Source organism: Loa loa (assembly GCF_000183805.2).
Source record: "Loa loa unplaced genomic scaffold supercont3.525, whole genome shotgun sequence".
Classification (NCBI taxonomy): domain Eukaryota; kingdom Metazoa; phylum Nematoda; class Chromadorea; order Rhabditida; family Onchocercidae; genus Loa; species Loa loa.
The window spans coordinates 9,981-29,002 of NW_018108705.1; the positions used below are offsets into that span (position 1 = coordinate 9,981).

The window sequence follows — 19,022 nt, forward strand, 5'->3', positions numbered from 1 at the left end:
ATATATATATATATATATATATATATATATATATATATATATATATATATATATATATATATATATGTATATACATATATATATTTATATGTATATACTAGAATTATGACATGCTCCAAATGGCTATTAAAAGAATAGCACTGTTTCCATGATACTAAAACTGTTATTACCAAATTTTCAAATTTTGTTCAAAAAAATATTATATTGAAGAAAAACGTACCTGTTCCTCGTTCAGCTTATATCTAGTTTGCATCTCATTTAACTCCCTGAGCTTTATGATTGCCTTAGCTGAAGCTTGTTCGATACCAAATTGGAAGAAACTGGATAGCGGAACAAGTTCACTACGCGGTCGTTTTTTATCTGAAATAAAAAATTACAGTGGATAAAATTATACGAATTAAAACGTTATGCGTAAACTGCAGTAGTTTCACACAGCATGCTCTCCACTCCGCCCTTTTCTCAACTCATTTGGACCCATATTCATAAATTGATACGTTTGAGACGTTTGTGACATGTTTTAGGGATGATTTTATCAAAAAAGACGAACTTACCGATAGGTAAGCGAACATTTGGCACTACTGCAGCAGAATTTGAAACGTATGCATTTCCACCAGTGAAAGGATCGGCTGCAAATCTTTCCCCATCTGAAGTTTGACGATTCCCCGTTGCAGAAGGAACATAACGTCCTTCTAAAATCCAGACAGTAACTTTTCTGCACAATGTTCAAAAATATGACACACAGAGTACATTTCCTTTTGAAAAAATTTATTAAATATCGAAACAATTCTAACCTGTGAAAGGATCACTGAAATTACCAAATCCACCACTGCTGGCACTGCCGTATGCTCCAGGAACTTGAAGACGAAGAAGTGTAGAAACCTGGAATCTCAATTATTAGTTGTTAATATCTTCAATTATCAGCTAATAATTTTCCAGCACTCATATTTTACCCTTAATCTCTAACCAAAATTTTGAGAATATTTAACCGATTAAGTGTCCTAACGAAAGTTAGAAAAGCTGAAACTAACTTTCTCTAAAAACTTTATGGGAAGATTATGTTTTTCAATAAAACGTTGTGCTGCCCAATTCGTATCTTCACCCACGTTATACGGTAATTTCAAAACTCGTCCATCTTCAGTTGTTACATCAAATACATAATCCCATTCCTGAAAAAATTTCAAAAGTCAGAGAAACATTACAAGCTACCTCCTTCAGAACCAATCTGCAAAAAAACTCTACCTTGACCACAAAATAAACGGCATGAGACTTACGAGAGTATCAAAACAGAGCGCTTTGATTTAATAATTCCCTCAAGTTTAATCATTTATGTACGGCAACTTTAAGTTCTCTTGAACTTCGACTTTTTCTGTTTTCTGCAAAGTTGAAATTGGAAATCTTGCCTTCCCATCCACGAGAACTTTTTGAGTGGATTGTGACTGGGCCATTTTTTTATTAGTTGCTTGACGTGCTTCAGGTATATTCTCGATGATATACTGCGCAACTTCATTCATATACGATGCAGGTAAATTGTTCTCCTAAAACACTAAAAACCTTTAGACTTTACATTATATTTCCATGAAGCACAAAATAATGTTATAAATCGAATCAAAGAATGAAATGAAAGTGACCAACCATCAAAAATGTTTGCGCAGCATCATATGGATCTGATCCTTTTTTATATCGCAATTCAATATGTGGTTCCCCATCATCCAGTGCAACCTTGATTTTAACTACTTCATTTTGCTAAAAACTCATAAGTTGGTAAAGTTCGTTAGAAAAAAAGTACGAAGTACAAATACATTTTGGCTAGGAAAAGAAATGTATTTCAAATGTTGTCTTCAGATACGCTTACAAAAACGTTGCGTTAATGCAGCAAATTTTCGAGATCGCGTAACGCGCAATTAATCTTTGTATATCTGGATGCTAGCTTGAATATATATATATAGGCATTGGCACAAACTTGACCTGAGCAGCCATGACTGCTTCGGTTTCAGCAATTTTCTTAGCAACAGCACATTGGAATGATCCCATCGTACTAGCATCTGCTTTTCGACTTGCAACGGCAGAGAAAATATAAATGTTGCCATCACTGAAATAGATCGACCTTACCAAAATCCTTAATACACGATTTAACTTACTGAATTGATCAGCAAATCATAGTTTTACGAAAGTATTTCAATTGAACCCCAAAAAAAGATTTATTCAGTTTTGGATTTTTAATTTCTTTTATGATCAGTTACTCAACACTTACTCAGCACCGACAACAATATCACCATTTTTTAGAAAAGTAAGGGACCAAAGGCTTTGTGCTGGTGTCCTAATCAATTGTTTGTGAGTCAGTGAACCATCGTCATTCAGACCCCATATTTCCAGAAAACCACCTTCACCAGAATTAGCCATCAAATTATGCCCTGATATGTTAGCATGTGTCAAACTGAAATAAAAAATGAAAAAAAGTTCCAACAATTCGCAAATGGAAAATAATCATAAATGATGAGACAAGAGAATAAACCACTACAGACAATGATTTCAGTTATGAATCATCGTAGAGAACACTAAGCCATGTTCATTTGCTCATCGAATAAGGGAATCATTGGTTTTCTTCCGAATTTCACAAGCTGCGCTGAAGTTTTAATTGGTGTCACCAAGATGTGGATAACAATGTAATCTCATAAAACACCTGTATATATATTCTCCACTTAACGAACTATATTTTTGAAGGCAAGCACCAGAATCAATATCCCACAAACGAATCGTGAAATCATTAGCAGCCGAGAGGAACCTGTGTTTCGATAAGACTGCAATAGATCGTACAACATCGTCATGACCTGAAGAAAAAATGAAAAATGTTTCAAAATGTAATAGACGTTTTTCAAGTTTTCTGAGTCCGAATTTTAAATGTACTAAATCTAAAATTATGAAGAAATGCTCCGAATATAAAATTAAAATCACAGTGTGACTAAGGGTTGGACAAGAAAATTTAACGCTAGGATCATGTATCATTTTGCGAAATATCACAGTCGAACTAGCTTTACTTCAACCGGAAGTTTATGTAACATTTACTTCAACCGGAAGTTTATGTAACATGAAAATGACGTTAGAATTGAACGAACCAGAAAATGAATTTACTTCATTGTCACCTTGCCAAAATTTAATTGTCAAATCAGCTGAACCAGTAAGATAAAAGTCGGGTCGTTCAGGTATGGAAGCGACTGTCCAAACAGATAATCTGTGACCTACTAGACATAGTGCCTGTAAAAAATAAAATGAAAATTGAAAACTCTAATATAAAGAAATACAAAGAAAGAACAACTTGTATAAATCTTACTCAAAAATTCTACAGTTAAGTTTGAATTTCATCTCTATTTCACCACTTGTACACATTATAGTTTAGTGGCTAGCAGAAACAATTAAAATTCAATAGCATAACGATTACAATACATTTTTTACACTGTGAAATAACTGTAGGAAATATAAAAAATTATATTTAAAATTTACGGAAATTATAAAAAGTTCTTTAAGTATTATAAATGAAAACACATGCATTAAAACTCGAGCCGCTAACGATTTCCTGAATTGGCCAAATTATTGCATTATTATCCCAGGAGCCACTCATTAATTTTCCATTTTCAGCATCAACATGTAGCGCACAAACTAAAAATATCTGCACTTTTTTTCCTACTTTTAAAATCGCTAAACTCTTCCGTATTTTGCACTTCAACAGTTCCAATAAATTAAAATTTATTAGCACTAGTAAATAAGAAGAGCGGTTCTGTAATGTAGAAGGGAACGAACCGTTCATTTTATGCTCATGTAATATACGCGTCGGTTTATCGTCATTGGATGTATATACCGCTATTGAGCCATCTTTACGGCCAACAAAAATTAACCATCCATATCTTGGGCATAGATAAAATGCTACTGCATTAATAGCTAACCTCTCCACATTTGTAAATGATATATCCTCCATGTAAGCATTATTCCTGAAAATATTAAATTGGCAAAAACCCAGGCAATTAAAGAAATGAAAGGTTAACTTCAAATCATGGCAATGAAAATTCAAAGAAATCTCAACTACTTTTGTTCGACCCCTCCTTTCCAGTTTCTGGATTCTTAAATGAGCTGAGTATCCCTGTTCAGACCAAATTACCAAACGTACGTATTATACCAGTTTTTTTGTCTGTCAAAAATTTCTTCTTACTCGTCAATATTTATATCAGAAAAGACGAGGGGAAAAGCAAAAGGAATTTCCATTTGTAGATGATTTTCTGGGATGGATTTCAATCATATCAGTTTTTTTTTCTCTCTTTTTTTTTTAAAATCTGTCGTTGCAAAGGTGCCATTATTTCATTAACATCTCGTTGAAGTATCCATAGACTTAATTACTCAAATAATTTGACATTCGAGTATTTAAACATGCGAATGTATGTTTAAATATCGATTGCAAAAATGTTCTTATCTTTCAGTCCAAATGTTAAAACAAATGATAAATGGGCATTTTAAAATACATGTACATTAACGATGAGGTGCACTCGGATTACAATTTATTTATTGATTACTCAATAACGAGTACTTAGACGATGTATTCGGTTTTCCATCACTGAATGCTTGAATTATAGATCTAGCAATCACATAAAATATCCATTATTTAATGTAAAGTAATCATTGTACACCAACAATTAATGAAATATGTGCTTAGTTATTCCTTACCAAATCTTTCAATGTCACTTAGTTATGAAACTATTACATCACGCATTTTATCATTCACTAGTCAATAAAAATCAATAAATTATATCTGGTTATCAACCGCTAACTTATCATTCTAATAGTGTTTTCACAGTTCACTGACAAAATTTTGCCGTTATCTAATTATTTATAATTAATTACTGCTACCTGATGAGTTTTGTAAATGAATGAACGAATATAACCTTTCTGAGAAAACTTTAACGCTTCCATCACGACTACCGGAAATAATCTGTTCTGAATCGGTTTTAACAATACATTTTACATCAGAAAGATGCGCTGCAATAATGCCACTAAACTCATATTTTTTTCCACTTTCTTCGCGAACTTCCATAAATCTAAAATTTTTAATAAATTTCACGAAAAATTACAGTAACAATTTACAACAGTAAAATTACAATTTGCTGAGAAGCACTCGTTTATAATTAAAGTAATAAAACTAATGAATCTAAACATCTGAACTAACCAATTGCTGAATGGCAACCTTTCGAGATAATTAAATGGTAAACCTAGCAATCCAATCTAATCAATTAACACGAACCTGAAAATTTGTTCAAATAATTAATTAACGAATCGTAAAATTCTCTTAACTAGTCAACTAATCAGCGCAAAAATCTCCAAACTAACGAAGTAATCATAATAAATCTGAAATTTTACTTAAGTTTTTCATTAGATTTATTAAATAATTTATGAGTGTGAAAGTGTTGATAATTAATATGGCAAATAATTTGATTTTCTTATATTCTGAGAACTAATTAACTAATAAACCCAGTAGGCAGTCAAATCTCCATAAGTTACCAATAAGACAAAGACAAAAAATATATCCCATAACAAACAGCAGAAAAGAAAATATGGCCGAGCCAAACATTTCGACGTTTCGCGGTGTCGACTTAGTGCGGTTTTTGGTGTTTGGGAATAGTTATGGGGGAGAGAAGGGGAGGGGAAGTTTTATCAGTGTTTTCTTTTTTATCCCACTGAATGAGTTTTATTTTCCAGTCCTTGGAAATAGGACGGTTTAGAAGAGGGTGGAAGATTGTTAAGAACTGTTAGAGAATGATAGAGACTGATAAGAATTGGATAATCTAATTAAGATTATACTGAATATACTGTGTGGTTCTTTCACTTTTTTAAAAGTAATATAAAGGAATTTGTGACAGTTTTTGTACTTTGCAATGACAATGATGATTGGTAGAATGCATTTTGGTATAATAAATTAAATACTGATTAACTTTGAAATTAACAAAGTGATGAAATATATGAAAGTAATAATGGTAGGATATAGGACAGTAATAAGTTATAAGAGATAATCAAGGAATAAAATTCAAAGTTTAACTTTGACTGTAAAAAAGTTGTCATGTTGCATTGATTATTAAAAAAGATTGATTGTTATTTTGTGATATTAATATTTGATATATATATAAGGGTCTTTTGAAACATGTCATTTCATAGTTTGAAAAGTGCTAAGAATGAAATCTTTAACACATATTTATTTAATTAGTAATTACTCATTTGTTCTGACAAGTTTTGGATGTGAGTAATTTTAAGTCTAACCTTTGCATCATGCCGTATTTTCAATCCATTTTTTCCAAAATTTCATTTGAATTCATTTTCAATTCATTCTTGGATCCCAATTGAATTTTCAGAATAAGTTATTGATGAGTTCACTTCATAATTATGATTTTTCCAGAATGGAAAGTATTCTGGAAACTCAGCGACGTTTGCACGAAGAACGAGATCGCCTGATCGATAGTATGACCAAAGAGTACCTTCATGAACGCAAATCTGTTAGTTTGTTTACTTCGCCCTGTAATTTTGGTATGGATGATAATTCTGTACAATAATCGTTCTGTACAGTAACGGCTTAGTTGATTTATCATATCCGAAATATGGATTATTGTTTTGCAGTTGACCTTAGTTCTTTTTCTTGGCAGTGTTTACCCATTCTTTTCTTCTTTTTCGAAGTATTTTGGAATTTCTGAAGCATTTCCGCAAACAAAGCTATTGTTTCATTGCGTTTTTCTGGATTTAATAAGGAGATTTCATTTGCAGCACAAAGAGAAAGTAAATGGGGATCACCGTGTACGGCGTCTTGTTGATGTAAGTTTGTTTTAGTTAAGCTTATCTCAGGAGATTAGACATTTATGAAAATTTTTTGAATTTTTGTAGTTTGTGTGATATATGTTTTTATTTGATGATATTGTAGGTATAATTTTTTATGCTAAATATAATCTTTCTAAGAACTTTTGAGATTTTTTAGCAAAATTTTAGCCTTACGATTTTTAAAAATGTACACACCCTTCAGCTTACCCCACATTTGGTTTTGCAGGTCTTATGAAAAATTTTGCACTAAGTATAATAAGGCTTCTTTGCTTTGATTTAATTATAATTCGTTAGTTTGATTCTTATATCTAAATTTTCTGCTTACAGTCAAGCTTAAACCCATTTCTTATTCATTTATTTGTTTATCATCCATTTATTTTGTTTATTTCTTCAAATGTAATTAAAGTTGGTTTTATTTTTTGAATTCAGTCACTAGTCACTAATTGAATCCAGTTAGTAGTTGATTTCTTTATGTTTTTCATTCTTTAGCGACATCATGAAATTACAAAAAAGTTGCGTCTGACATATGAAGATGATGATAAGTCACGCAAATTGGAATTACGCGCCGTTGCTGGTCCAAACGAGTTTGCAGAGTTTTACTCACGTTTGAAATCATTAAAGGATGCGCATCGAAGAAATCCAGATGAGGTTTGTCAACCTATTTTGTTATATGAAAATAAGGATTATACAAAATTATCCAAGTGCTATTGGCGATTATTGCGTTTAACAGTATCATTTTTCGCGCTAATCTTTGTATCACCTCATGATTCTATCGTTCTATCGTAATTTTTCAAATGTGCGATCTTAAGACACCATCTTTCATTGGAGTTAGCTTTAAAAAATCAGTGCTAAAAAGTGACGTTGTCAAAGAATATCTGAAATATTACATGAAATATCCTATGACATTCTTATTTCTTTACTTGTAGAACTTTGTAAATTCCTTATAGATTGCTATACCGCTAAGTTTGGAATTTCAAAAAATGAATGAAGCTATAGAAAATATAGAACTAGCCGAAAAAGATCTGGTTGAGTTTACTGATGAAGAAGGTTATGGACGATTTCTGGATCTGCACACTCTTTACGATAAATATATTAATATTAAAGGAGTGAAGGTTTGCCATTTTTCAACTACTTGATGAATTATTGTAATTTGATCGTTAACCTTTTTTGACTTCCTTACTTTGTTTTATAATGTTCAAATCGAATTTCGTTAGAAATTTTATTTATCACATGAAATAGTAAACGGCGTGTTTGACGAAATATGGTCACAGAAAACTGTGCCGCTTTTGATCTGTTTGATCACTGTTTGATCGAGTTTGATTGAAATATGGGAATAATTATTTACAAATTAATAACTATGATGGAAAGCTAAATTTTGTAGACTAAAATAGAAAGTGTAGATCATATCATACAAACCAAATTCAAAACTTAAAGTAAAAATAGAATCATCACATAAGCATATGATTTTTGTGTTGGTTACCTCCATGTTTTCCCCTATTTGCTTCTCTGTTTTAAATCACTGAATTCAGATGTTAGAGATGCCACTTGTAAACATCCAGACAATGTGAAATTTTGAAACTACTTAATTATGGTATGTATGCGTAACGGAAGGACTTTGAGATTCTTATTACGGATGTTTCAATACCAATTATATTTCGCCGGTTGCTCCATTTTAATCCACTTTTTAGAGAATGGATTATTTGGCGTTCTTGAGCAACTTTGATCGTTGTGCGGATATTCCAGTGAGTTCAAAAAAAACTGGCAGCTACCGTGAATACCTTAGCGCACTGAAAGAATATTTAATTACTTTCCTCGCAAGGACACGTCCTCTGCTTAGTGTAAGTGAGGAATTTGAGAAAGTCGACGCTGAATTTGATAAAAAATGGGAAGAAGGTATGTTTGTTTGTCTTATTTTTTTTTAAAATTTCCTGCGTTGAAAATGCACGCTTTGGATAATACATTTTAATTTTCAAGAATGCATAGATTCAAATGATCAGAAATGGCGGTCATAATGAGAGCAAGTATGTATGTAGCTTTATCATTCAGGCACAGTCCCGGGGTGGAGCCGTGATCAGCATAGTGCTCTGGCGCATTCTGGTGCACACCTGGATCTTTCGTCATTCGAAACAGCTACCGATTTAGAAACACTTGGACTTGATCGTTTAAAATCTGCGCTTGTTGCGCTTGGTTTAAAATGTGGCGGGTTTGTTGAATTTGATTTAGCTACAAAATAACAAACAAAGAAAAAAAAAAGAGATTCATACTAAGATTTCGATTGGTAAATTTCGAATTTTACTGCACTGATTTTTGAAATACATTTCACAAATTGGTTCCGAAATTAAAATCGGTTGATTCACTTGAAGGACTGTTGATTTAATATAATAGCTTCCAAAATGAAACCGTTTCTAGTACGCTTAAAGAAAGGGCAGAACGACTATTTGCAACTAAAGGACATAAACTGAGTGAAATGGAGAAGACGGCATTAGCAAAGCGTCATGATACGGATCAGAAGGAACAATCCAAATTACACCAAACAGCACGACTGGAAGCATACATCCAACGGCAAGATATTTACTTATATGTTTATGCAAATGCATGGTTCTAGTGTTATGTACAATAGTTGCTATAAATATTAGTAATCATTTTCACATCCGAATAGTTTCAACGGGGACCATCAACTTGAACTGGTAGCAATATATTGCTTAAAACAACCATAAATAGGGTAAATACATTTGCTGAATACAGTAAATGAGTGCAGTACAGTAGAATAAATAATACAGTAAAATGCTGTAGTAAAATGCTATAAGTGAAATACAGTAAATTAAACACAATGCTGAATACAGCTTGATTAACTTGTCAGTATTTCGAGCATATAAAAACATGCAAAATTTTACTTGAAAGATGATTAAATTCCTGTGTATATTTTCACTTATCTTATTTACTTGATGAAGTTGCATTACCAAGTGTTAAAATACTTCAATATTTTTGATGTTCTTAAAGACGAAAGTATCAAAGGATATATGTATTCCGGGAAATGTTCACCTTTGTATGAATGCGATCCGTCATCGAATCTCATAAGAATATAGTTTACTTTCTACTATCAAAACCAACAGAAGAGAACTCTGATAAATAGGACGCGTTACCAATTTCATAACAAATGGATTATTAGCACTACTAAATCGAATTTAGGGAGATAACTGTTCAGCTACTTCTCGAAAAGATGATAGTGTCTAATTCTGATGAAGAGAGGACTAAATTGGTACAAAGGATTGAAATGAACTACATCCGCTCATGGCAGCACTTCAGTGAAATGTGAATAATTGTTTCCAAGTTTAACATGACAGTGTAACATGAAGATGATTTTCAGATTATCATCTTTGTTGAGCGATGAAAGAGAAGCCACTAAAGAAAATGTCGAAAGAAAGCAAGCACGGGGTGTCGGTGAAAATATGGAGGAAGAGGAAGATATAAACGACATGTCAGATGATGATGAGGATGATAGCATTCCATATAATCCCAAAAACTTACCTTTAGGATGGGATGGTAAACCAATTCCATATTGGCTATATAAGTTGCATGGTCTCAATATATCTTTTCCATGTGAAATTTGCGGTAATCAAGTTTACAAAGGACCGAAGGCATTTCAGCGGCATTTCAATGTAAGCAAACTTTTCTTTACGTGGTTTTTTTTTAAATTGTTGGTGAAATAAAATTTAAGCGCTGAGCTCCTTAGTGATTTCTAATTTTAATGCATAAATAACATAACCGATAAAATGACAATAATTCCAATGCGTTTGCTTTTTTTTTTCAATGTACTCTTCTTTAAACACGATTCTACTTCACATTTACAAATGTCAAATGGATAGTTCCTCCACAGTTGATTATCCACTTATAACCATTAATAGCTGTTATTAAGGTTTTTTTGAGTTGGAAAATCTGAATATTTCAAAAATTTCATTCACTTATATTTTTCCAAATTCAGGAATGGCGTCATTCGCATGGCATGCGTTGTCTTGGGATTCCAAATACGGCACATTTTGCCAATATTACAAAAATTTCTGATGCTGTCGAACTTTGGGGAAAAATACGACGACAAAAGGAATCGCTAAAATGGAACCCTGAACACGATGAAGAGTTTGAGGATTCCGCGGGAAATGTCGTCAATAAGCGAACGTTTGAAGATCTTAAGAGACAAGGACTTTTATGATTATATCAGTGTCTATTTCCAGTTCTCTTTATGAAAGCAATCCCCTCTGACCTCTATTGTTTTATTTCGTAATCATCAAATAAACGTGATAACATGTAAAAGGATAAATTGGTGTTTCCCAAGTGAATCAAATTGTTAAGATTTTCAAGGTCCATCCACTTTAGAGATCGGACGACTGCAAATAATAAGAAATGTTCTACACATTTTTCAGTTCCTATTATAATTAAAAGAGGATACGAGAGGCTAAATTTATCAGAATTTTTTTGATGTGTTACTGACTGCCACCTGAACTTTCGTCATAAAAGTTCGGCTTATTTTAATTTTGAAAGGATATATCTACCTAAAGTTTTCTCCATTTCCGTTTATTCCGTTTTGTCTGTTTTTTTCTCTTCCTTTTGATTTTAATAAAAATAAATTTGTTTGGTTTTGAGACTGCTAGAGTATACGGCCCTTAATAGAAATTTAAATTTCGCAGCAAACTGGATTTAAAATTCGTGTTGGTGATGCATTTATAAAACAAGAGTGCATTTAAATTTAATCGACGAAAGCGAGAAAAATGAGCAAACAAGCTAAGTATTGGTAAGATTTTTCGAAAAATATTTGATATTAAGAAGTTTAAATTCATATTTCTGAATCTAAAATAAAGATCAAAGATGAAATCTCAAATACAGAAACGTAAATATGAACACGAACACTAAGTGAAACAAAAAACGAAAGCATTAACTATCAAATATCGATAAGCTAACTGACTACAGTATCTTTAGTGCCCTTTTAGTCCCTGAGGCGCATCAAAATCGACAAATCTTGAACGTTTGTTGCAAATAGGTGTTCTTGAACCGCCTCTACAATTTCTTCTTGAATGATTACGTTTTCCACGTCTTCTGGATCGATAAATTGACGATGATATACCTTCCCGTGTGTTAGTTGCTTCCTCCTCCAACGGATCACCGAACACATCGTCGGTATCCTTGGATTGTTGGCGATGAGCCTGCTGGTCACTGCCGTGTAATGCTAAAATTTAATTTAAACTGAAAAAAACACGAAACAAAATCGATGTTGAACTTTTTTGAAAAAATTAAAAGATCATTTACAAGACCAATTAAAAGATTATTTATTTTAAAAGACCATAATAACGATGAAGTAATTGACGCACTACTAATTTGTTCTTTTCTTGGATTTCTTGACATAACACTATCTTTTCTGGCTCCAAACGAGGCTGGTATTCGTTTCTGTACAATATGATACACAAGCACTAAATGTTCATCAATTCCACGAAAAACTTCTTGGATCGGCGGTAAACGTTCATCGAAATTCAACTCCTTCAACTGTTTCTCTGTCAAATATGAATTATCCCTAAAATGAACTAATAAGGGATTTGATTTCACTTTTTTTTTTAAATTTGCGAATAGCGTAATCTGATAAACAACTTTCGACATTGATTCAGGAAAAGAGTATCGAGAATAGCTCCTCAGTGCTTCCTAAAATATATCTCGAACATATTATTAGAAATCGCCATAACATATTCAGAAAGACAACATTCAGGAATACTTAAAAAATTACATGTCATCTGTTGGGCGCAAAATTTGTAATTTGTTCGATTCTTTCCGAATCAAATAATTGCCCGGTTGAAGAGATTCTAATTTCACGATTATCTTTTTCAACCACTGTGTTCGTTCTTCAGCACTGTAACATAATTCAGTCAATATCAGTGCAGTTAAAACAATCAAGCTGAAAAATTCAAGCTAATTCAATCAATCAGTAGTTTCGAGGAAATTTAATTGTCAAATAATTCGAGATACTCCTGCAAAAAGCTCCATACATCACCGCACTCAAACTGCAATTATTTCAATTGTATTTTCAAGTTATTTTTCTATGAGTTTATTTTCTAAAGTGTTAAAGAAACACCAACAGTTTTCGTAGATCCGGTCGATTTGCAGTTAACATATTTTCATTGTAACGCTCCCTTTGAAGAAGATGCTGCTCCAAATAATGTATTCTACAAATAAATAAATGCGAACATTTATTTTCTTAGAAAAAATTAGCTGAGAGCATTGATTCCAAAACAGAAATTCACAATCAAATTTAAAGACAAAAATTTGTGAAAAAAAAAGCACAAGAACAATTCAATATTAAAAGGAAGTAATACCTTAAGCGAACAAGCTGTGAAGCACACTTTAATTTGCAACGAAAATAATCGTGTAGCCATTCTTCATCATCCACCCTCTGAAATGCAAAATAATTTAGAAAAAAAGAATATTGAGAATGGAAATCCAATATAAAAGAAAAGCTTATCTTCTCGCAACTTGCACGTCCGTTTTTTCCTTCCTTTTTCTTTTTTCTTTAACAGCTTGTTAGTAAGTATTTTTCCTCTCTGTCGAAATTTACGAAAATCTCAAACCTCAGCACCAAATTCGGCGGCATATTCAATCTTGTGAACAATACTCAGCTCATTCCCCATTCCATCAACACCATCGTTATTGGCTCGTATAATTAAATCTACATCTTGCATTCCATCATGCCCAAGTGAGAATAATGTATAACGTTTACTGAGATCAGCACCATTAAATGAGGGAAGAGCAGAATTTTGATCCATTCCTACAGTAAAATAATTTTAAAAAAAAATTAAACTCCTAACAATATCTTAATATTTAAATCAAATGTTCAGTTCCAGAATAGATCAATTTTTTATTAAATAATAGAAAAAACTGCATGCCTTTGCTAAAACTTTGATACATTTAAAAAATGTATCTATCCTAAAATTTAATACAAACCTCCATAACTGCTTGCAATACCAGTATCATTGGTGCCCATTTCATTCATGATATCACCAAGAATATCATCGCAAACTCTGAAAATAATCAATAGTGTAATGAGAAATAATAAATAAAATTGCAGAGAGAATAGTTCTTGTATGAAATGAGATCAGTAACATACATAAATGTGCATATATCAATCTGAAAGCCAAGATAAACAGGAAAGTTTATGATAATCGGAATACATTTAGAAAAAAATTTTTTTTTTAGAAAAAATTTAGAAAAAATAGTCAGATAAATTTAGATATATCAATAAATTCGTTTAGATCAGATTCTCTTCTTCAGTGCCATAATTCAAAGAAAACATACGGTGTCGTAGCAGACGATGATAATGATGATGATGGCACAGCACTGGTTTTTACATTTTGAGTGTTATTCACTTCTTTCCTGCTAATTGCATTTGACGGTAGATTTGAAGGTGTTTCCTCGCTATCAGCAACTTCATCAACAATTATCAAATTGCTTTCGTTATCTGCTTCTTAACAATATGAAAAGACTTTTGAAAAACGTACAGTATTTGTCACATATTTCATGATAAGATGATCTTATAACTTTAAATTAAAATCCAATTGAATTGTGTAAATATATCTCATAAGTTTGTTCGACTGTGTCAAAGATTCATTTCCTTTAAGCCTTCAAAATAAGTTATCCAAAAATTAAAAACAACTGTTAATTTGGTCACACCTTGTTGCATTTGATTAGTTTGTCCCAGTCTTGTACAGTTAGCTCGCTGACGCCCACCCGTTTTTGCTGACATTTTCGCATCCGCTTCTTTTTTTAAATCACCATGAATTGCTAATTTGACAGAAAACTTCAAATATCGTCGCCATAATGAGGGACCGTTGATTGACGTTTCAATGCATGGTTTACTGACAAGACATACATTTTCAAAACGATCTAAGAAAAAAAAGTCGCTCAAAATTAAAAATTGAACCTTTAAATCATATAATCCCTTCCGAAAAGGAAAAATTGAAAGGAATTTTCTGATCTAACAGGTTTTCAAAAGACTTTAAGTGTTAAAGACTTTAAAATTTTAAGTTATAATCGATTTCAAGTCTTTTATTGGCAACCTTCTACTAGATGAGGACTAACTAATGGTGATGATGGGAAGCGTTTATAATAAACTTTTAAAGCTACCACATACTCGTCCTTTCACTAAAGCTTCGTTTCACCACAACCGGCATTAGGTATGTGGAGGAATCAGCGATCCACGGATTACACAATATTTTTAAAGCGCTACTTGAACACATTACAACGCGTACTCCATATTTGACAGCTAAATGCAGCGCGAATTCATCGGATTCAAGGGGATACTAGAAACAAAAACAAAGACCCAATAAAATTAGCAGATATGAAACTATTTTTCTATGAGATAAGCAGAAATCAAACAGAATGAAATGTCCTTCGATCGTATCGGCTAACAAAAACTTTTAATAACCAAACATTAAAGAATTACAAACTTTTGTTTTTTCGGTTGGTGGATATTGCGCTGATATATCTTCCACCAAACGATTAAATATGAAACGACGTCTTTCATTTGGCAAAGTAATTTTCGGCACTGTACCCCGATAAAGTACTGCTTTTTTGGTTAAAACCGTTAAAGCATCAACTGCTAAATCCTTCATTTCTTCATCATAGATTGGTGCACTATATTGACAATGCAGTGATGAAGCACGAGATCTTAACCGATCCTAAACATTCACAAATTATAACAATATATAGTGAGATGAGAAAGTAACTATTTTACTAAGCTTCTTTTTCGCATCTCTAAAATAATTGCAGCCCAGTTGGATCATTAGGTATTCTAAAATTTAATATTTTGTATATCGAAAATATGCATCAAATACACCATATTTCTTCAGAAAAGTTTCTGAATAGTGAAGTGATTTATTATGGAAGGTTTATTCATTCAAAATTTAAAGTTGCTTTCGTTTTTGTAGACTGCCCTGCAATTGAGCATTATAGATCAAATGTTATCATACCAAGATATAGGAGATAGCTCGTTGATTGCTACAAGTATATACTGATTTTTTTCTAGAACGGAGGCTTTGTAAAACCAATTCTTGGTATTGTATACGCTCATCCTTCAACTTTTCATCCATAACCTGCAAAGTGTGTTAAAACTCTTAAAATGAAATAAGAAAGCTGAACTGATACACAACATTGACTTTAATATATGAAATAAACCTAACTAGAGCATTGCTATCCCACTTCTTCTTAGCCAAAGCATTCCTATCCCACTTCCTAAGTTTACGTTTGATCGCATTGTAGGTTATAATAGTTCTATATTCAAATCTATGTCAGTTGCATATCTAAGATCAAGTTTTGATACGAAAGCTCTTTATCCAAATATTAAGTTCTATTAGCACTGACAGGTCAATAAAAGATTTTATCTCGAAAAACACTCATGTTGTTTCCTTAAATATTACAGAATGTATTCATTAAAAATCAAATAATGTAATTATAAGTAAAAAATAGAACGGATTATTAAGTGTATGCGTGTATAAGTCAAATACCGACTCGCACTTCCTGCCGATTTTGTTGAAAACGTGGTTGCGAATGATTAGCATTCAGAAAGTTCGCTACAATGGCCACATAGCGCTGATGATCTATCGGCCTTTGAACAAGAGAATGATATTTTCTTAATATTTTTGGAAATGGTGGTGCCCATGGCATATCCTCTCGGTCAATCTAAAAAAAAGATTAGTTCAAATATATCAAGGCAATATATGTTTGAAAAAAAAACTGGAATTTTTGTATGTATTGATTGCTAATTCGGATAGAAAGATATCCCAAATTCTAAATCTGATTATTTCTTAAAGAGTATTGAAAAGTTTAGGACTTGACCATCAGTGTTAAATTTTATCAGTGTTAAATTTTAATCTTAATTTCTAGTTCTATTTCCCTTGAAAAAATATCACGAAAATGAGATATTGTAAATCGTACTTGGACTTTGTCATCCTCTGATTTGGGATGAGCTTTTTCGCGTTGCTTTTCAACATACTTCTGCAGTGCCTCCTCTCTGAAAATTAATAAAGCTACGTCTGAAAGTTAGCGATTTTTGTCCATAGCTGAATAAATTAGATAATTACGAGATTTAGAAATATCTATTTGACCTCTCTGCAACGAAATGTGTTACAGGATTGAAGCGACGTGAAAAAAAAAGAAAGAGACGAGCACATAAACATAAAAGAGTTATTGATTTCAAGCTCAAATTCTGCAAACAAATTATTCCATTGTTTAAAAGAAAAGTGCAATAATGAAGACAATTACGGCATCCATACAGTGTACAAAAACAAATGCGTATGTAAAAGAAATAAGGAATACGCTGTACTGTTTGTAAATATAATTCCATCTAAAATATTACAAGGAGAAAAAAAAATCAAACCATCAATGGAATTATTTGTTCTTGTACTTACTTCGAAAAACCCTGCTTGGCCAATTTATGAAGTGCAATGTTAGTTGGTATTTTTGCCTCTCGCTTTCCTGATTCCTGTTTTCCCGATTTAGTAGCTTTATGGCTCGTTCTCGAAACATTTGGTACTTCATCTTCTTTTCTCCACTTTCTCACCTTCCCGATGCTTCCCAGTTTTTCATCTTGCACGCGTGAGCCAGAAGCAGTGGTAATTCCTTGCTTTTCTTGAGTGAATTCTTTTGATGAGATTGATTCATTATTATCCAATTCATGAGCCTTTTGAAACTGACCCCCTTTGTTCGTTTGTTTTCCATGATCAGAAAAAATGGACGAAAAATTTTAACCTTGGATAATTTGTGGTAACTACAATTTAACTGAGTAATCTTTTCTTTTTTAACAAATTTGACTTTTTTTTAGATGAGCTAAGTTTTACTTTATTGTGAATATGTATCAAATTTGGAACTTAATGTTTGCTAATGCAGTGATATGAATACATGCAGAGAAACTGTAAAGGTCAAAAAGAAATTATGAGGGGACAATAAAACCCTTACAGAATGGAGTGATTTTAGCAATTACAAGGAAAAATCTAAATGAAACCAAACGAAGCTTATCCTCGTTTGGTCATATTCTATTCAGCATACTTTGGTCATAAAGAAAAGAGATCATTCACCAAGACTAATTAATAAGGCTCGCAATATCAGTTGCCAATCACTTCAATTAATCTGTCTAATTGGTCTGATAATTCATCAATAAATGTATGGTAACAGTAATAAACCAAGAAAATTTTACTATTTTCAAAATTTTACTACAAGACTCACCACTTTTTGATGGCAACATCCAATACGGTAAACTATTTACAAACAGAATCTCCTCGCCTTTTGTTTTTTCCAATATTTGTTCATCACGGCATCGATCACAAAATAATGCATTATGTGAAATAATGGTATTTAAGTCGGCATCCGGATTTAGGAATGGACAACGTGAAGCAGCCTGTGAACCACGCCATTCTTCGTCCATCGAACTAAAAAAAAAAAGTCAGATTCCAATATAAAAAAAAAAACTAAATGAAATTTCAAATTTATCAAGCTGATTCAAATTTGACAAATTCAATTTTAGTTCGAATTTGACAGATTTCCACGAAAGGAAAAACGAGAAGTAATTTAATTATCAAAATTCTGTAACTTGATCAAAATTTTCGAATCAGTGCAAAATTACGAATTTACATTCTTTCGAAAAATGATAGGTGATTTGATTTCTTCGAAAATATACTTCATTTATTTAATCGTTCTACAAATTATAAATTATTAAACGGTTACATTTCCGTATTTAAATAACAGAATTAAACATAAATTATCAAAATAATTAATGAAAAAATGACAAAACTAAACATTAATTAGCATATGCTATGTGAGGAATACACCAACATTAGCCATCTAATGTTAGCAGGAAAAAAGGATGAGCTGCGAAATAGGCATTAAACGGACGGGCCACGTAGTGTAAACATTGATGACTCGAATTTCATATAATTGAAAGTTTAGGAGAAAAAAAGAAAGGTGTAATTTCAGTAGTTTTGATTTTACTAATTTGTGAAATTTTCAAATTTTATGGTAAACTTTTGTTTTATTTCATGAATGATTGAAATAACATTCTAGAAGTTTCTCGATGACATCCAATTAATCGTAAAATAGTTGTTAAACTTAATTAAATTTCAATTTTCATTGGCATTAACTTCAAAACGTATGTT

At 32.1% G+C, this 19,022-nt stretch overlaps 3 protein-coding genes across 3 annotated transcripts in view; 1 reads left to right on the plus strand and 2 right to left on the minus strand.

The window, feature by feature from the left end:
• The window catches only part of LOAG_18784 (WD domain-containing protein), a 7,725-nt gene extending 2,432 nt beyond the window's left edge, over window positions 1–5,293 (minus strand). The window contains exons 1-14 of the mRNA XM_020451446.1: window positions 5,210–5,293; window positions 4,929–5,081; window positions 3,796–3,983; window positions 3,566–3,654; window positions 3,114–3,252; window positions 2,681–2,828; window positions 2,252–2,434; window positions 1,966–2,089; window positions 1,633–1,743; window positions 1,401–1,535; window positions 1,029–1,166; window positions 792–879; window positions 552–689; window positions 221–360 (exon numbers count right to left, since the gene is read on the minus strand). Coding sequence (XP_020304769.1) covers window positions 221–360; window positions 552–689; window positions 792–879; window positions 1,029–1,166; window positions 1,401–1,535; window positions 1,633–1,743; window positions 1,966–2,089; window positions 2,252–2,434; window positions 2,681–2,828; window positions 3,114–3,252; window positions 3,566–3,654; window positions 3,796–3,983; window positions 4,929–5,077 — 1,770 coding nt within the window. The 5' untranslated portion in view covers window positions 5,078–5,081; window positions 5,210–5,293. The remainder of the gene's footprint in view (window positions 1–220; window positions 361–551; window positions 690–791; window positions 880–1,028; window positions 1,167–1,400; window positions 1,536–1,632; window positions 1,744–1,965; window positions 2,090–2,251; window positions 2,435–2,680; window positions 2,829–3,113; window positions 3,253–3,565; window positions 3,655–3,795; window positions 3,984–4,928; window positions 5,082–5,209) is intronic.
• Window positions 5,294–6,431: 1,138 nt separating this feature from the next.
• Window positions 6,432–11,221, plus strand: LOAG_18785 (hypothetical protein; the record flags this gene model as incomplete). Its single annotated transcript, XM_020451447.1, has 9 exons — window positions 6,432–6,527; window positions 6,793–6,840; window positions 7,333–7,491; window positions 7,791–7,955; window positions 8,532–8,736; window positions 8,890–9,046; window positions 9,253–9,405; window positions 10,211–10,502; window positions 10,826–11,221. The coding sequence occupies 9 exons, from the start codon at window positions 6,432–6,434 to the stop codon at window positions 11,048–11,050; spliced, it is 1,500 nt and encodes a 499-aa protein (XP_020304770.1). The 3' UTR covers window positions 11,051–11,221.
• A 351-nt stretch (window positions 11,222–11,572) lies between these two features.
• Window positions 11,573–18,295, minus strand: LOAG_05633 (hypothetical protein; the record flags this gene model as incomplete). Its single annotated transcript, XM_020446920.1, has 16 exons — window positions 11,573–12,061; window positions 12,204–12,403; window positions 12,611–12,733; window positions 12,960–13,046; window positions 13,197–13,273; window positions 13,449–13,645; window positions 13,822–13,898; window positions 14,173–14,341; window positions 14,548–14,760; window positions 15,008–15,176; window positions 15,324–15,554; window positions 15,846–15,968; window positions 16,384–16,554; window positions 16,810–16,885; window positions 17,283–17,571; window positions 18,097–18,295. 16 exons carry the CDS (start codon window positions 18,293–18,295, stop codon window positions 11,811–11,813), a joined length of 2,652 nt encoding a protein of 883 aa, XP_020302794.1. The 3' UTR covers window positions 11,573–11,810.
• Window positions 18,296–19,022: the final 727 nt, after the last annotated feature.